The following is a 17,308-nucleotide window of genomic DNA, read 5'->3' as shown; positions in this document are numbered from 1 at the left end:
CATGTAGATTAGTTTAGTAGACATACCCAAATGAAGCGGCAATTTAAATAAACACCACTTTATTTAAGTTTAAATAGCTGCCGTGCTGTGTCGATCAGCTGTTTGGCAGCACAGCGCTGTAGTCTGGACACTCCGCCATCGACATCAAAGGTATTTGTCTACCTCCCCGTTATGCCTCGTGGGATGAGGTTTACTGGGGAGGTCGACAAATGCCTTTGATGTCGACCGCGGAGCGTCCAAACAGCTGATCGGCACAGCATGGCAGCCATTTAAACTTAAATGAAGCGGAGATTGTTTAAATTGCCGCTTCATTTGGGTATGTCTACTAAACTGATCTACATGGCTCTGTCGCCAGAGCCATGTAGTCTAGACATACCCTGAGTGAGGGCTCTGAATCCCAGCCTGTGCAGACACACGCTAGCTCCCAGCTGAGCCAGCCTGCTACAAACAGCTGTGGAGACGCAGCTTGGTCTGTCTTGGAGAACAGTGTGATGAGGCAAGAGCCTGGCAGGGCAGGGGCTGGTGCTATTCCACAGCGGCGTCTACGCTGCTATATTCAGCATGCTAAAAACAGCCGCTCTTGTAGCCTGGATCCCAGATATAGTGTAGAGCCGTGTTCCTTAAACTGCGGAGAACAACAGAATTCAAAATGGCTGCCCTTAAAGGGGCAGGCAACCTTTCCCCCGACCTTTTTTTTTTTTGCTCAACAAAAAAATGTTTGGTGTTCCTCAGTCTTAAAAAGCGTAAGAAACACTAGTGTAGAGGTACCCAAGAAATTCGGTCTGTTTGGTTTATCCCAAAGAAGATCACCGCATGATTTGATAATGGGGAGGAAAATACTGGTAACGAAAGGGCTCTTTAATCTAGCAGAGAAGAAGCATGATAAGAACCAATGGCTGGAAGTTAAAACCAGATGAGTTCCCAGCATGTATTTAGAACTAAGACCCACGTTTGTAACAGCGAGGGTGAGTAAACATGGGAGCAAACTACCAAGGGGAAAGGTGGATTCTCTGTCTTTTGAAATCTTCGCATCAAGACTGGTTGCATTTCTGGAAGAGGTGCTGTAGCCGGATAAAAGTTACTGGGTAACTGGAAGGTGATATTCTCTGGTCTGATCGGTGTTCTCCGGGAGGTCAGACTAACTGATCTAATGGTTCCTTCTAGCCTTATGGTTTGTAAATCCATAATTATGTCCTTGTTAATATTTTCAAACTTTATTCAGACATTGAGGGTCAGTGATTGATTAAGGAAACTACACAGATTCTCTCACATGCTGAAAATCTGGTCCTCAATGTTTTCTTAATTTCTGGCTTCCCTTCCTTTTAGTTATCTAAAATATAAAGTTCTTTATTTTGATGGTAGCAACCTGTACTTCTGTCAAAATGTTGAGGGGAAAAATGCTGGATATTAAAAAAAAGGTAACTTGTAATACCAAATATGTAATGTTAATTGGTTTTGCTTATATTTCTGCATGCTTCAGATTAGATATATGCAGGTAAGTAAGAGACAGTGACCCAAGAGTTTGGTTTCTGTTTGGCCAACATACTGTCTTAAACTTTTTCATGTGGGCTGTACAATGAGCAGTAATTTTCCCTAATTTCAGATTTAGTATATTTTAACCCCAAGCATTCCAAAATCATGCCTCAGGGTCCCATGCACAAATTGAGATTGTGCTAAAAATCATGATATTAAAAATATATTTGGGTTATTTGTATTTGCCTTCTGTTTTTTGAGCATTTAAGGGGTCACGTTTTCTAGCTTTTCTATGCAGCCTCGGGGGCTAGAATCTTATTTTTCTAGCAAAAGGAACACTGTGATTCTCAGATAATCACATGACTCTAAGAGCTGGGACTTTAAGAAAAGCACCAAATGTTATAAAAGTCGGGATAAATTCATGGGAATTGGCAACTTTGGCAGAGGAGCCATACAAGACCCGTGTACCACCTAAATCCCAATAGAGCACTCTTTCTTAAACTATGTTCCATGGAACACTGGTATTCTGTGAACATCTCGCAGGTGTGCCGTGGCCTCGTCTTTGTTTTTGTCTTTTTTTTTTTTTTTTTTTTGTCTGACAACAATTTTTTTTTAAATAAAATGTTCATAGGTTCCACATAAAAAATATTATTGTTTGGTGTTCCATGGTCTCAAAAAGTTTAAGAAACACTGCAATAGAGCACTTCTGAACTTCAAGGAAGGGAGAGGAGGGAAGGAGGGAGGTAAAAGAGACTTTTTCTTTGCACCAGTATCTTTCAGTTATAGTCCTCTTTGTAAATTCTGCAGTACAGGTTGATCCTCTCTAGTCACCCTCAGGACCTAACTAGTGCTGAACTAGAGCATCTGTCAGATCGCGGGAGGTCAACCACAGCCCAGGGGCTGTGATGATGGTCCCAGCCTCCGCCCCTTATCCACAGATAAGATGTGGAGAAATTGGAGAAGGTCCTGAGAAGAGCAACAAGAGTGATGAAAGATCTAGAGAACATAACCTAGGAGGGAAGGCTGAAAGAACTGGGCTTGTTTAGCTTGGAAAAGAGGAGACTGAGAGGGGACATGATAGCGGTTTTCAGGTATCCAAAAGGGTGTCACAGGGAGGAGGGGGGAAAATTGTTCTCCTTGGCCTCTGATGACAGGACAAGAAGTAATGGGCTTACGTTGCAGCAAGGGAGATTTAGACTGGACATTAGAAAAAACTTCCTAACTGTCAGGGGGTTAAGCACAGGAATAAATTGCCGAGGGAGGTTGTGGAATCTCCATCACTGGAGATATTGAAGAGCAGGTTAGACAGACGTTTGTTAGGGATGATCTAGACGGAGTCCTGCCGCGAGGATGGGAGTGGATTTGATGATCTCTCGAGATCTCTTCCGGTTGTCGTTCTCTATAATTCTATGATTCTGATGTTGCCTGGGTCCCAGCTGCCAGCTCTGGGGCTCCCCTCTTGGCCCCAGACAGGGGCTGCACAGTTACTCCCTGCTGTGGTCCCAGCCTGGGGTAGTGAGGATAAGGGGTGTGTGTGCAGGAAACTTGACCCCACCCACCATAAGCGGACAGCTGGCTAACTAAAATCATGCCGGACCATGGATGTTGCTGGACCAAAAAGTGCCGGACTAGAGAGGTTCAACCTGTAAACGCAAAGAGTGGAATTAAACCCAATGGGAATTGTATCATTCACTTCAGTGGAACCAGGATTTTACCCATTTTGCAGGCAGAAATGGAGCCCTTTCACAAATGAGCTTCTGGCTAACAGAGCTTGTGTTGTTGGGGAGTTTGTGATCACTGAATGACACATTAAAGAACCACTGTAAGCAAGCAGGTTGAAAAACTCGAAGGACATTCAAGCATGCATTGTTTATTTCTCTAGAAAATGGGAATGACAGAAGATGACAAAAGAAATTGCTGTTTGCTAGAAATTCAGGAAACCGAGGCCAAATATTACAAAACACTCGAAGACATAGAAAAGGTGAGAGCTGGCGTTTTTGGTTTTTTTTTCTTTCGCTTGGTTTCATGTCAGCAGCTTCAGGTTGCATTTGATCTTACGTTATTCTTGCTGGATTCGTTCTTGCTACTGGACCTCCATAGTACAAGGTGGTTGTGAAAGAAGGCAGGACGGAGACATTTAAACATAAACCCATTCTGGGTACCATAATGTGGAGAAAAAAGGAATCTCTTTTGTCTGATCACTAAGTATTTAAAATGTACTAAAAACCATTCTGTTATTTCAGAAGGCTATTCACCCCAGCCTCCCCCCACTCCAACCTGAGTAGTCAAAGGCATCAATTCTGATGGGACTTAGGCACAATTTCCAGATAAGACTAGCTTTTGTAGATTTCTTATCACTCTTTGATCACTACTAAATAATTTGAAAGAACCTATTTATTCCAGGCAGTTCTTAAATTGCAGAAGCTGTGTTGCCTTGTCATTGAAACTAATTGGATTAAAAGCAACGTTTCCCTGCATGCATTCACGGGTTTTAATTGGTTTTCATAAATTCTGGTTGCATTTTCTCTTTTGAGCCAATGCTTCCTACTAGAGTTCGGGTATTATTTCCCCCTTCAGTGATTATAGATAAGTAGAATTAAAATACAATCCAGCTATCATTTCTGCTTTTTTTTTCTATGCCCTTTAAAAATGTTTGCCTTTCTTGCAAAGAAGCTGGGAAAGAGACCTGTTCAATTGAACGAGATTCCTGACTTTTAAAAAGAAAGGCTTTGATGTTCATATTAGTGTTGTACACATTACTTGTTTTTTGAAAACAATGATTAACCTTGTGTTTCAGCCCAGAGCAGGGCTGCCGATGGGAGGGCAGGGCAGAGCAGAGGGGTAAAGGGGATAGTTGTCCTGGGGCCAGGCCATTTAAAAGGGCCTGTGCTGGAACCTTGGGACCTTTCAATCACTCCTGGAGCCTTGCCTTGCATGGCATGGTCAAGCCAGAGCTGAGTACTGGTGGCCTCTAGATCCACCCCCTTCCTCCGAGACCCCACCGCTTTGGTGGTCTCCAGAGCCAAGACCCCCACATTGCGCAGGGCCCAGCGAAGTTTGTCGCCATCCCTGGCCCTAGAGGAAGAGGTAAATTATTGCCTTGTATGAGCCATGACAGCTATCAGCGTAGATTTTTTGCTGCGGGGCTAAGGTCCTGTAATGAGCTATACTTTGTCTGTTCTGTCGCTATGGAGAATTCAGACTTTCCAATGCATACCCATTGGTTCAGAAAAGTACCTCCAATGTAGTCATTCTTCAAAGGCAAAAATTCAAGCTGATTGGAAGTTTTTCCACTAATCAGTGCTGTACACCAGCGGTTCCCAACCTGTGGTCCGCAGACCCTGAGTGATCCATGATGGTACTGCAGGGGGTCTGTGAAAAGATTTAACTGTTTGGATCATGCCCATCGCAGTGGGCCCAAACTTTTCTTTTCTTTTCTTTTCTTTTCTTTTCTTTTCTTTTCTTTTCTTTTCTTTTCTTTTCTTTTCTTGCCTTGCCTTGCCTTGCCTTGCCTTGCCTTGCCTTGCCTTGCCATCCCATCCCATCCCATCCCATCCCATCCCATCCCATCCCATCCCATCCCATGGAAGGGTTCCATGAAATTTGAATAGTTTAAAAAGGGATCCATAAACTCGAAAAGGTTGGGAACCACCGCTATGCACCATTGCAACCGATGATAACTTTGTGAAGAAATTAGCAAATTCTCAGCAACAACAAAAAGAACACTCCCTCCCCACCCCTTGCCCCACCGCCCATTCATTTGCCCAGATTGGAGACACCTTTGGAAAATATTCCAGGCATTAACAACTCCCCCAATTCAAGTGGTCAAGTGGCTACACTCCTTACTTCTATGTTGCTGGTGGTGATGAGGCCACCTTTGGAGCTGGGCGCCTAGCCAGCAGCCGCTGCTCTCCAGCTCTGAAGGCAGCACATAGATGAGGATGGCAATACCGTGATCCCCCCTGCAATAGACTTGCAATCCCTTTTTTGCATCAGGACTCCCGAGTTTGAGAAACGCTAGCTTAGTCCACAGAGCAGGAGTGTGCAGTTGATTTAAATTAACTGTATTATAGCTCAAAGCTTCCTTTGGTCCTGAATGCCTGAGCTTTTCACTGCGGACTGCCTGACTTGCAGCCTGGCTTTTAGTTCAAGTGGAATCTTGTTTGTGTTCTTGACAAGCTGACCACCATACATGGCATTTATGCATCCCAATCCCAGAAAGCCCCGTCCTGTCCCCACAGAGCTGTTACAGATCACAGCTAGGTTGCATGATCCTTGTCCTTGCTGTGAGTGAGGAGGGGATATGATACAGGCCTATAAAATCATGACTGGCATGGAAAAAGTGAATAAGAAAAAGTTATTGCCTTATTCCCACGATATAAGAACTAGGGTTACCAAATGAAATTAATAGGCAGCAGGTTTAAAACAAACCAGAGGAAGTTTTTCTTCACTCAGCGCACAGGCAACCTGTGGAACTCCTTGCCAGAGGATGTGGTGAAGACTAGGACTTGAACAGGGTTCAAAAAAAAGCTGGATATATTCATGGAGGTTAGGTCCATCAATGGCTATTAGCCAGGATGGGTAGGAATGGTGTCCCTAGCCTCTGTTTGTCTGGAGATGGATGACAGAAGAGGGATCATGTGATGATTACCTGTTATGTTCCCTCCCTCTGAGGCATCTGGTATTGGCCACTGTCAGATGACAGGATACTGGGCTAGAGGGACCTTTGGTCTGACCCAGCATGACCGTTCTTACATTCTAACAAACATCTTAGTCTTATCTCTTGGCAAGTCACCAAGATGCCCATCACCCCTCTGGAAAATTCAACCACTGCAACAATTTTAGCTTAAAAAAGAAAAAACTGTATTGCATCGGCTCATTTATTTCAATACGTTTTCCATTTCCCTCTTACAGAACTACATGAATCCATTAAAGCTGGTACTGACGCCACAAGAGATGGAATCTATTTTTATCAACTTGGAGGTAACAGTCTAAACACCGTTGCTTTAATCTTTGCTCCTCTCAGCTTATGCTTCATCCTGCTTAAGAAATTCATTGCTTGTGTCTGTGTAGTTTCAGTTGTGATGAGCCACGGAGCTTGGATTGGAACTTAGGTGTTGTATAAAGACACGGTGACAGATTTACAACAAGGAAATAATTTGGCCAGTTTCAGAAGGGTAACCGTGCTAGTCTGCTTCAGCAATAACAACAAGAAGTCCTGTGGCACCTTAAAGACGAACACATTTAGTAAGGGCATAAGCTTTAGGGCGCTAGGGGTGTAAAATCCCGTTTAATTGGTTAAACAGGTAAAGACAGGGCTGACACTATGTTTAACCATTTACGATGAAAGGGGGTGTGGGCAGGGAGGCTGTTCTAGTGGGGCTGCAGCGCCCCGCCCCCCTACCTGCTGGGGTCAGGGTAGAGCAGCCCCCACCACAGGCAGGGGCAGCTCCAGGCTGGCTGCGGTTCCTGGCCTCCCCCCACGCAGGGGCTGCTGCTGCCACGGCTTCCCGTGCTAGCCCCTGTGTGAGGGCTGCAGGCTCCCAGGGAGCTGGCAGTCCCATGTGGGGAGCCTGGCAGGGCTGGAGCAATCCTCTGCCTATGGCTGGGCTGCAGGTGGGGAGGGGGCTGCTCCCAGGTAGCAGTTAATCATTACCCAGTAAGCATCACCTATTAAGGATGATGCTTTACCGCAGTGGTTCCCAACCATTTAAGGTTGCCGGGCGCCAGGGGGCGTGGCCGTTCGTCCGCCGGGCGCCAGAGGGCGGAGCAGGACAGGGCCCCCCCATAGCCCCGCGCCCGGGGCCGGTGCCCCTCCAAGGGCTGTGTGCCCGGGGCCAGTGCCCCCAAGGGCCGCGCACTCAGGGCCGGCGCCCCCCCCCCAAGCACCGCACGCCTGGAGCCGGCGCTCCCCCCATGCGCCGCGTGTCCAGAGCAGGGGCGGCCAATCCGCGGCACTCCTGAGGCCAGCGCTTACCGTGCACCACGTGCTCGGGGCCAGGCCAGCCCTGAGCACTTGGCGGGCACAAACAGATGGCCCCGTGGGCGCCATAGCGCCTGGGGGCACCGTGTTGGGGACCACTGCTTTACCAGACAACAGTTTGACTGACTGCCTGTTGGCATCCCTATTTTACATAGACGGTAGATACCATTGTTCCCAATTCAGAGATGGGGACTGAGCCAACGAGGTGACATATGACCTGTCCAAGTTCTCCAGGAAGGCCAGTTGCAGAGCTGGGTAGGTCTCCCACGCCCCAGTCTTGTGTGCTACACTGCCTGGTCTTGTATGTGCATTCTTTCAAAGAATCACATCATCATCACAAACACACACGCTGCATCTAGACTGGCAAGCTTTTCCGCAAGGAAAAACTTGCCATCTGTCTACACTGGCCTCTTGAATTTGCGCAAGAACACAGTCGATCTCATGTAAGATTCTCAGTGTTCTTGCGCAAATACTATGCTGCTCCCGTTCGGGCAAAAGCTCTCTTGCGCAAATCATTTGAGCAAGAGGGACAGTGTAGACAGCACAGTGCTGTTTTCTGCACAAAAAAAGCCCCAATGGCTAAAATGGCAATCGGGGCTTTTTTGCGCAAAAGCGCGTCTAGATTGGCACGGACGCTTTGCCACAAAAAGTGCTTTTGCGCAAAAGCTTCCGTGCCAATCTAGACGCTCTTTTCCGCAAATGCTTTGAACGGAAAAACTTTTCCGTTAAAAGCATTTGCGAAAAATCATGCCAGTCTAGACGTAGCCACTGTGTGCTGCTGCCCATGAAAGCTTATGCCCTAATACATTAGTCTTTTAAAGTGCCCCAGGACTCCTTGTTTTTATTTGGCGCACGTGTGTGTGTGTGTGTGTGTGTTTAGCCTGTGTGTGTGTGTGTGTTTCACACATGCCTGTTCAAGAATTTATATGCATACAGGAGCAGACAACATGGCTACACAAGACTGGGGCATTGGAGACTTGGATTTTATACCCAGCTCTGCAAGCGGCCTGCTAGCAGACAGATCACGTAATCTCATTGGCTCAGTCCCCATCTCTGACTTGGGGTGAATGTTACCTACCACCTGTGAAAAGTGCTTTGCGGTCTATGGGGGGGAAGTGCTTTATAAATACCAGGCAGTGGTGTTGTGCGTGTGCGCGCACAGCCTGGATTCTCCTCCGGTTTGAACCTGCCGTGCTACCATAGAATCATAGAATCATAGAATAATAGGACTGGAAGGGACCTCGAGAGGTCATCGAGTCCAGCCCCCCGCCCTCAAGGCAGGATCAAGCTCCGTCTACACCATCCCTGACAGATGTCTATCTAACCTGTTCTTAAATATCTCCAGAGAGGGAGATTCCACCACCTCCCTTGGCAATTTATTCCAATATTTGACCACCCTGACAGTTAGGAATTTTTTCCTAATGTCCAATCTAAACCTCCCCTGCTGCACTTTAAGCCCATTACTCCTTGTCCTGTCCTCAGAAACCAAGAGGAACAAATTTTCGCCTTCCTCCTTGTGACACCCTTTTAGATATTTGAAAACCGCTATCATGTCCCCCCTTAATCTTCTTTTTTCCAAACTAAACAAGCCCAGTTCATGAAGCCTGGCTTCATAGGTCATGTTCTCTAAACCTTTAATCATTCTTGTCGCTCTTCTCTGTACCCTTTCCAATTTCTCCACATCTTTCTTGAAATGTGGCGCCCAGAACTGGACACAGTACTCCAGCTGAGGCCTAACTAGCGCAGAATAGAGCGGCAGAATGACTTCACGAGTTTTGCTTACAACACACCTGTTGATACAACCTAGAATCATATTTGCTTTTTTTGCAACAGCATCACACTGTTGACTCATATTCAACTTGTGGTCCACTATGACCCCTAGATCCCTTTCCGCCATGCTCCTTCCTAGACAGTCCTACCATAATCTAGCATTTGAAGCTGTCCTCTGTGATACAGGGCCAAGTTCTGTTAGATGCTTATCGAGTGAAGATTCATCCCTGAGCAGAAAGCTGTCATAGTCCCATTGAAACCAGAGTAGGCCCTGCCTCGTCCTCTTGCTAGCCCATTTCAGAAGTGAGTTTCCCTCTTCATGCAGGGGCCCCAATGAAGTCAAAGTGAATTCCATGTTCCAGATCTGGCTCACAATCCATTTCTGATTTTTGGTGTTTGACCGACAGATATCTGGCTGGTCCCCGCCCCCCACCCCTCACTTCCCTCTCCTTTCCCGCACAATCCAGGCAAAGGCAGTAAGTTCTCTGACCTCTTACTCTGCCTTGGTCTCCACATATGGCCAGATCCTCCTCCCTTACCAGGTGGCCACCGTATTATCCCCTAAATGCCATCTGGTGAGAAGATGAACGACTCATCTCTCATGCCAGCGCCGTCTAAGACAGCTGGCAGCACTGGAGAACAGCATGAGCCTCGTTAATGGAGACGTTGGGGCTCATCAGGGAAGTTCAGTGATGCACCTTTGCGGCTGGTTCGCTCCGCACAAGTGAAGGAGGCGTGGTTCTTAGGATCCCTTGGCAGGTGGCAGTGGAAGCATCCCAGGGTGTTGCAATTAAGCAGTTGAGATTTCCTAACTAAGGGGGCCAGACACATTTGACCCATTATCAGCATAGGCCCATCGTGTAAATCATTTCAGGGTCAGGGCAGTCACTGCTTCACTTTCCACCTTCTTGGAGAAGGCTGCATCGGGTGGGCTTTCCCTGCTGTGTCCCGTCAGGTTACTGAGTGCTGCTAGACTGCTCCCCCTAGACCTAGTAATGGGAGTTTAATATGCACAGAACCCCGATGTGCATTTATCATTGTAGAACCCTCCAGCTTAATTACACCCTCGTCTTTGTGGTGATTTAGGGAGATCTCTTGCTGGAGTCAATTGAATTAAAACAGTTAATAAACAAAGAGCTGGTCTACACTGGGAACTTCTCTCTCTCAGGAGGGTGAAAAATCCACGACCTTGACAGACACAGCTCTGCCGACCTGACCCCTGGTTTAGCCAAGGCTAACTCAATAGAAGAATTATTTTCTTTACCTAGCCACTGCCTCTCGGGGACATAGGTTACCTAAGCCAACAGGAGACCTGCTGCGGTAGGAGTTTAAGTTTAGACAAAGCCAAAAAATGACTGCACGGTTGCTTAAAGAAGTGCATGTGTATTAACTAACCCCTTTACAGGCTTGTGCACAGAGTTTGGACATCTTTAATGTATTGATTTCTCTTTGTTGCATTAGGACCTAATTAAAGTGCACTTCAATTTCCTGAGAGCCATCGATGTCTCTATGATGTCTGGAGGAAGCAGCCTGGCAAAAGTTTTTCTGGAATTCAAAGAAAGGTAAAGAGAATGAAAGGCAACGCCAGCATGCTGGAAGCTCTAATTTTGATAAAGATTAAAATTTGAACCCGGATTGAGCATTGCCCACACAAGGCATAATCTGAGAGTGAAAAATATTGAAAAGAATTACACTGACCTTGATGGACCCGGGCGCCCTGCTTATCATGGTGCCCTCTCATTTTTTTTCACCTGTGTGTGGAATAAATTGTGTTATGTGCAGTGAGGCAAGTACAGATGTGCACCACCAGTAGAAACACATGCTGTCGGCTGTAGGCACTCTGCTAGTGAGCTGGGTGGCATTTGAATCTTTCTTGGGAGGCCTCCTAAGCGCTCAGCTTACAGGGAACACTGACACTCATACATAGCTTTGATTAGTTTTTTATTAGTTTCATTTCCCACCATGGGCAGGAAAGGGCCTGAAAGAATGTGCTGCATTTATCATACCTAGCTGCTGCCCAACAGGATTTCTGGCCATCAGTTGGGGGGAATTTGTCTGGTAAATGGTAGAACGATAGGAGGCGGCATGAGATGGGCAGGAGACATGAAGAAAGAGGAGGGTCTATCCCAAAATAAGCCATTACTATTTCATGACACACTGGCTAGATCCTCAATGGGGGTAAGTCACTTATAGATGGAAAAAGGAGCTCACTTGATTTATACCAGCTGACACAGGTGCGTAAAAAGCTCACCTGCATGCACCACGAAGTTTAAACAGCTCCCCCAGTCCTTGGCAGCATCCTCAGGACTCTGCAGAAGCCTAAACAAATTCCTCGGTAACATTGGACATTCAGGGTTCCCGCTGTGTAGATGGTGCAAGAAAGCTACGCTGGGAGGAAGGTCTCAATGCTGGGTTAATTCCCTATCAGTGCAGGGCAGAGGTAGGGAATCTCCGGCCTGCAGGCCAGATGCAGTGCATCAGGGTAAGCTGCTGGCCTGGTCACCTGATGGTTTATTTACCTGAGTGTCCTCAGTGGACGCTGCTTACAGCTCCCGGTGGCTGCAATTGGCCGTTCTCGGTGAGCGGGCCAGACTGCTGCTTCCCATGGTGCCCATCAGCTGGGAACGCTACACCGCAGCCACCGGGAGCCACCGAGACTCTCGGTGGGCTGCCAGCAGCTTGCCCTGACGAACCATATTCAGCGGGAGCCTGGCGTAGAGGCTCCAGGTTCTTTTTCTAGTCCTTTCGGTCTCCTTCCAAAACACCTGTGCCGCAGTGTGCGTCAAAGGTGAGCGACCACCGGCCAGGCAGTTTGGTCATTGTGAGTACAACCCCTCGTTCTGCGCTATTATCCCAGACCGCACTTAGCCCCCCCGTAAAGGAACGGCAGCTTCAAGGGAAACATCATGGGGGAGATTGTCCTATACCCATTTTCTTCTCAGACACCATGATATCACCATGTTCCTGGCCGTATTGCGTGACTGGCGCTATCCTTATATTTGCTAAGCCCTCGAGTGTTCTAGGACCCAGGGGGAGAGAGGCCTGTGTGGAGGTCTTCATTCAAAGGCAGCGCTGGCTAAGTCTTTCCCAGACCTTATTGTGCCACAGCCTGGATTGGCCGTCCTAGGGCCTGCACATCCTGCAGCGAATGCTTTCGTCTGTAAGAGCCCCGGAGAATAAAGATGACAGCCCGTGACTTCGCGGAGGCAGAATCATTCCTCGCCGTTGAGTGTTTAACTGGGGTCTCCTCCTGCAGGATGCAAAGGGTCAGGGAGAGTTAAGGACACGCTGCACCCTTGCAGAATCATTTCCTTTGTCTACAGAGGGCACCTCGGTCTGACAGATCAAAGCGACTGTTCTCTCCTCCATCTGGCGCTGCTGACATCCTGCACCTATGGGAGGATTAATAGATTTAAAGCCTAGATTAAGTTACACAGAGGAGTCTAAGTTTTGGCAGCTGCAAACTGGAGTATCCAGGAACATGCAGATAAGGTTAATGAAAGTCTTAATAATATCCTTAATAATAATCAAAGGCCTGATTTATTGTGGAATAACGCCAGGGTGTTACTGCTGTGTGATTCAGCCAGTGTCTAGACGTGGAAATGCCTTTCAGAAGTCAATAACTCCAGAAATACCATCTGCATTAATAGCAAGCTACGGGGTCAGAGAGTCCATTATTTAGGAGACTGCTTTTAGAAAGTCAATGGCCTTGGATTAAAAAAGAATAGGTTTTTGAGGAAAAGAATGCAAAACTATTTTTTGTTTAAATTCCATAAACATTACTGACCTTGTTTTGATCCCGATTCCTGGCTTTGCTTGTCCTGAAATGTTCTGGTCCTGTCACGTTGGGAAGCCATTCTGGGCTGTATCGTCTAGGTCGGGATTTCGAACACATAGAATCATAGAGCTGGAAGAGACCTCAGGAGGTCATCAAGTCCAGCCCCCGCCCAAGGCAGGACCAATCCCAACTAAATCAACGCAGCCAGGGCTCTGTCAAGCCGAGACTTAAAAACCTCAAGGGATGGAGATTGCACCACCTCCCTAGGGAACCCATTCCAGTGCTTCACCACCCTCCTAGGGAAATAGTTTTTCCTAATATCCAACCTAGACCTCCCCCACTGTAACTTGAGACCATTGCTCCTTGTTCTGCCGTCCATCACTACTGTGCCTGTCTCCATCCTCTTTGAAACCTCCCTTCAGGAAGCTGAAGGCTGCTATCAAATCCCCCCTCACTCTTCTCTTCTGCAGACTAAATAAACCCAAATCCCTCAGTCTCTCCTCATAGGCCATGTGCTCCAGCCCCTAATCATTTTGGTTGCCCTCCTCTGGACCCTCTCCAACATAGTATACCAGATACAGTTTACTGAGGCCATGTTGCCACTTACTGGAAGATCAACGCTCTGGCGATCAATCTTCCAAGGTTTGATTTAGTGGGTCTAGTAAAGACCCTCTAAATCAAACACTGAGGGTACTCCCATTGGTGCCAGTACTCCTCGCTGTCATGAGGAGTAAGGGAACTCGATGGAAGCTTTTCTCCCATCGACCTGCTGTGGATACAGCTGGAGTTGTGTACCTTAAGCTGACCTTCCAGGTGTTGTGTAGACCTGGCCTCGGAGGTTTTTGCAATCTCTTTCTGAAAACTCCCAGGTGCTTTTGTTTTTGTTGTGTCTGAGTTATCCTTACTCTCATGTGAGGCACCTAAAGGCCTGTAAGTGTGGGGGACCCTCTACATAAATGTTTGCTGCTGTTAATTGAGGAATAAAAGCTTGGGAGAGGAGAGGTAGTTAGGTGGCTGATGCATCTGTGTGCATGTGAACTTGCTCACCCAATCTCAAAAGGAATTCACAAATAATGTTTTTGGGTTTTTTTTGGAAGAGCCTGAAAACCTTCCAGACACACAACAATTAATCAGACCTCCAGCTGTGAGCAGCTGATCTTGACTGGCAGCTGCAAATCCTCGCGCAGGCTCCAGAGACCTTAGATACCAAACCATTCCTCAGAACTGTCTTTCAGAGAGTTTTAATCACTCATGTGGAGCAGGAGTTTTGAAGGGGCATTTTTTTTACCGTTATTAAATTGGAGAGAAGCCTCTCCTTTCTTATCTGGCCTAATGCACACAGCATCGCTGCCCACACTGACCTGGTCTCACCCTGGAAAGGGAATGAACAGGTAACATCCCCAGTTCAGCCATAGCCTGTTGGGCTAAAGGCTTGCTCCACTTAGGTTGTCTGATGATTTGATAGTGGCTAGCTTGGGTAACCATAGTGGTGTAGGTGCAGTGACATGATCTTCAGCACTGGCTGTAACTGGAGTGCATGCGGGCTAGCAGGCAGGCTCCTCAGCTGGCTTGTACTTGGGTGGCTACCCTGTGCCTCTGCACCTTGATCAGCGGTGGGCAACCAAGGCTAAGGGGTGAGCCATATGAATGGCCCTCCTTCATCTCGGGGCCACAAGATTGTCATAATCAAGATGGTCTCCCAAGATAGGGTAGTTTGCTCACTGCACTTGTGTGCCTAGAATTTGCGGGTGGTGCCGATGGCACTGTAGCAGCGCTGTGATTGGACGCAGAGGGAGCGCCTGGTTCTTGCAGACAGTGTTGTGTGCAACCATCCCGCACCTCGCTCCATGGGCCCTGGCTTTACGGGTGTGTTAGTAATATCGGTAGGTAAAAACCGATGTGGATAAAAACCAGCACAATCTGCACGTGGGCAGCAATGAACAAAATGTCTCATGGGCCTCACGTAGAACCCCGACGGGCCACATGTGGGCTGTGGGCTGCAGGTTGCCCACCACTGATCTAGACGACTGTGTTACGTGTGCAAACTACATTAAAGGTTGCTCTGGTTTGCCTGCCCATGCCACAGTCACACCTTCCCGTGCTGTGCAGACCTATCCAGTGTCACCTCTGCATCTGGTGCATCTTTTAAGTATCACCATTGGTGCACTCGCAGCAAGAGAAACGCCCCCAGCCCAGAGCTGTGTGTTCCAGGTGTGATGGCGCGTCGGGAAGCCCTTGACCCTTCACTCTCATCCACAGCCAGAAACGACTCTCAGCCAACCAGTAGAGAAGAAGGTTTTATTGCTGCTCAGAGACAAGGCTTAGCTCAGGAGCGATGTTACCACAGGGGCCAGGGCAGAAAGCCTTATTCCTCTCGGGGAAAGGGGCTTGACCCCCTTCCTTGGTCGAAAACATCCTCACTCCCCCTAGCCCAGCTGAGACTAACTCACCTCCCAGCAAGTGGTCCCTCAGCCGTGTGCGTTGTTCACATTCCTCCACCTAGCCCAGGTGTGAGGTGGCTGGGCCATTTCCTACGTGCCTCCCCTCAGGGTCCCAACCCCCACTGGGCACTGCACACAGAGTCACTGCAGACCAGCATGGGGCAGTAGGGGTCACACCCTGCACAACAAGCAACCAGTGAATGCAAAACCGGAGTGGATCCAGAGTCACCAGAGTGGACAACCCTTCCCCCCCCCCCCCCCCCGCTACGTCACACCAGGCAGCTGCCAGTTTCCCCCAAACTGATCTTTCAGGCCCTCGTTTCCCTCTTCGCTCCCAAAGATTAGCTTGAGCCTGCTGCTGAGCTCTGCCCAGCCTCAGGGTGAGGAGGGAAGGGGCTTGCTTTAAAGTGATTGCTGTTCCCAGAAGGGTTTGGAAGCTGGGGCGAGGGAACCTATAGGCCCGGCGGAGTGCTGACGAGCTTCGGATGGAAAGGCCTGTCACTTCTCCAGCTCTGGCAATTATTTGAGGTTTTCCCGGCAGAACCTTGGGCTTTGAAAAGAGATGTCCCGTCGAACTGCCAGCTGGCTGCCGAAGGGTCGGAGCGGGGCATGTGTATGCTGCAGGGTTGTGTGTGTGTGTTTGTGTGTGTCGGTCTCACCAGCAGAAGGAATGTGTCATGTACGGCATTGGCTGGTGTCCCTTTAAATAGTTTGGGAGCCCTCTAGTGGGGTTTCCTGTCGTCTATTGAAGAAGCCACCAGGCCCTAACCCAGCAGCTGTGGGCATGTGGAGCACACAGCCTTGGGTGTAGTTAGGAAACATGGTTATTTGTCTAGCAGCTGGCCACAGGGGTTCCTCATAGTCTTAGCATGGTGCAAAAGGGCAAAGAGATGTCTGTCAGTTTGCCCCGTAACTGGTGGGGAAGAAGCGTGCCTCTTAATTCTCTCTCTAATATAATGGGCTCATCAGGAAACTGGCTGCAGCTCCAGAGAGGGGCAGCTCTGCCGCTCAGGTAACGTCCCTCAGAGACCGTATGCCAGAGTTGTACTGGGCGTAGCAGAGCTCTGTCTCCCCACGCCCCGCCCCAGCATCCCCCTCCTTCCCCTAATGCCTGGGTTGGCGGGGCTGGCTGGTGAAAGACCAGCTCACTTCCAACAAAGACTTCCCCTGTACAGGGGGAGTTCCCCCCGGCTACCTCTGGTTTAAGGCCACTTGGTGCCGGACATGTTCCGCCAAGTAGGCTTAGTGGTGGCAGGTAGAGAGACGTAACCAGCGGTGCCGGTCCTCAAACCACTGGCTGCCAGGCCACGGTGGCTCTGGGAGCCGGCGCTGGGGTATATCGTCCAGCCAGTGTTCCCTGTGAGGCGTACTCACCTCCTCAACAGAGCCACACAGTAGCTGCTCTGGGATGGGAGCACGTGGCGGGCAGCTGCCCCATCTCCCAGGAGCAGCAAGGCAGCCGCCACATGGTCCTGGTCCTAGCTTCAGCCCTTTCCCGGGGCCGGAGCTGCAGGCTGCGTGGCAGGTGGTGGCTGCTCTGCCCAGAGCCAGAGTTATGTGGCAAGCGGCCCACAGCTGCTCCAGTGGGCGTGGCCAGAGACGGAACCGTGTCGTGGGCGGCCCATGGCTACTCCGGAGGCCCCAGCTGAGGCCAGAGCCAGAACTGCTTCCCAGGCGGCTTGCAGCTCCTCTGGCAGCCATGGCGGCTGCTCGTCTGGTGCCCATGGCCAGAGCTGTGTGGCCATGATGGCTCCTCCGGCAGCCAGGGCTCTTAAGATGTGGGGGGCTGATGGAGCTGAAACCAGCTGTTTGCAGTGGCTCTGGGGGCCAGGCTTTTGGCAGACCAGTAACATTTTATTTGCA

General features: G+C 48.9%; 1 protein-coding gene across 2 annotated transcripts in view; it reads left to right on the top strand.

The window, feature by feature from the left end:
- VAV2 (vav guanine nucleotide exchange factor 2) overlaps positions 1-17,308 on the top strand; it is a 409,172-nt gene that overhangs the window by 331,576 nt on the left and 60,288 nt on the right. For both annotated transcript variants that reach the window (XM_075905174.1, XM_075905173.1), the window contains exons 6-8: positions 3,356-3,454; positions 6,388-6,456; positions 10,688-10,788. In XM_075905174.1, the coding sequence (XP_075761289.1) occupies positions 3,356-3,454; positions 6,388-6,456; positions 10,688-10,788 (269 nt within the window). The remainder of the gene's footprint in view (positions 1-3,355; positions 3,455-6,387; positions 6,457-10,687; positions 10,789-17,308) is intronic.

Source organism: Pelodiscus sinensis, chromosome 22 (assembly GCF_049634645.1).
Source record: "Pelodiscus sinensis isolate JC-2024 chromosome 22, ASM4963464v1, whole genome shotgun sequence".
In the NCBI taxonomy this organism is placed as follows: domain Eukaryota; kingdom Metazoa; phylum Chordata; order Testudines; family Trionychidae; genus Pelodiscus; species Pelodiscus sinensis.
Note: the sequence above shows the minus strand (reverse complement) of the source record. Positions and strands in the feature narration are given on the sequence as shown.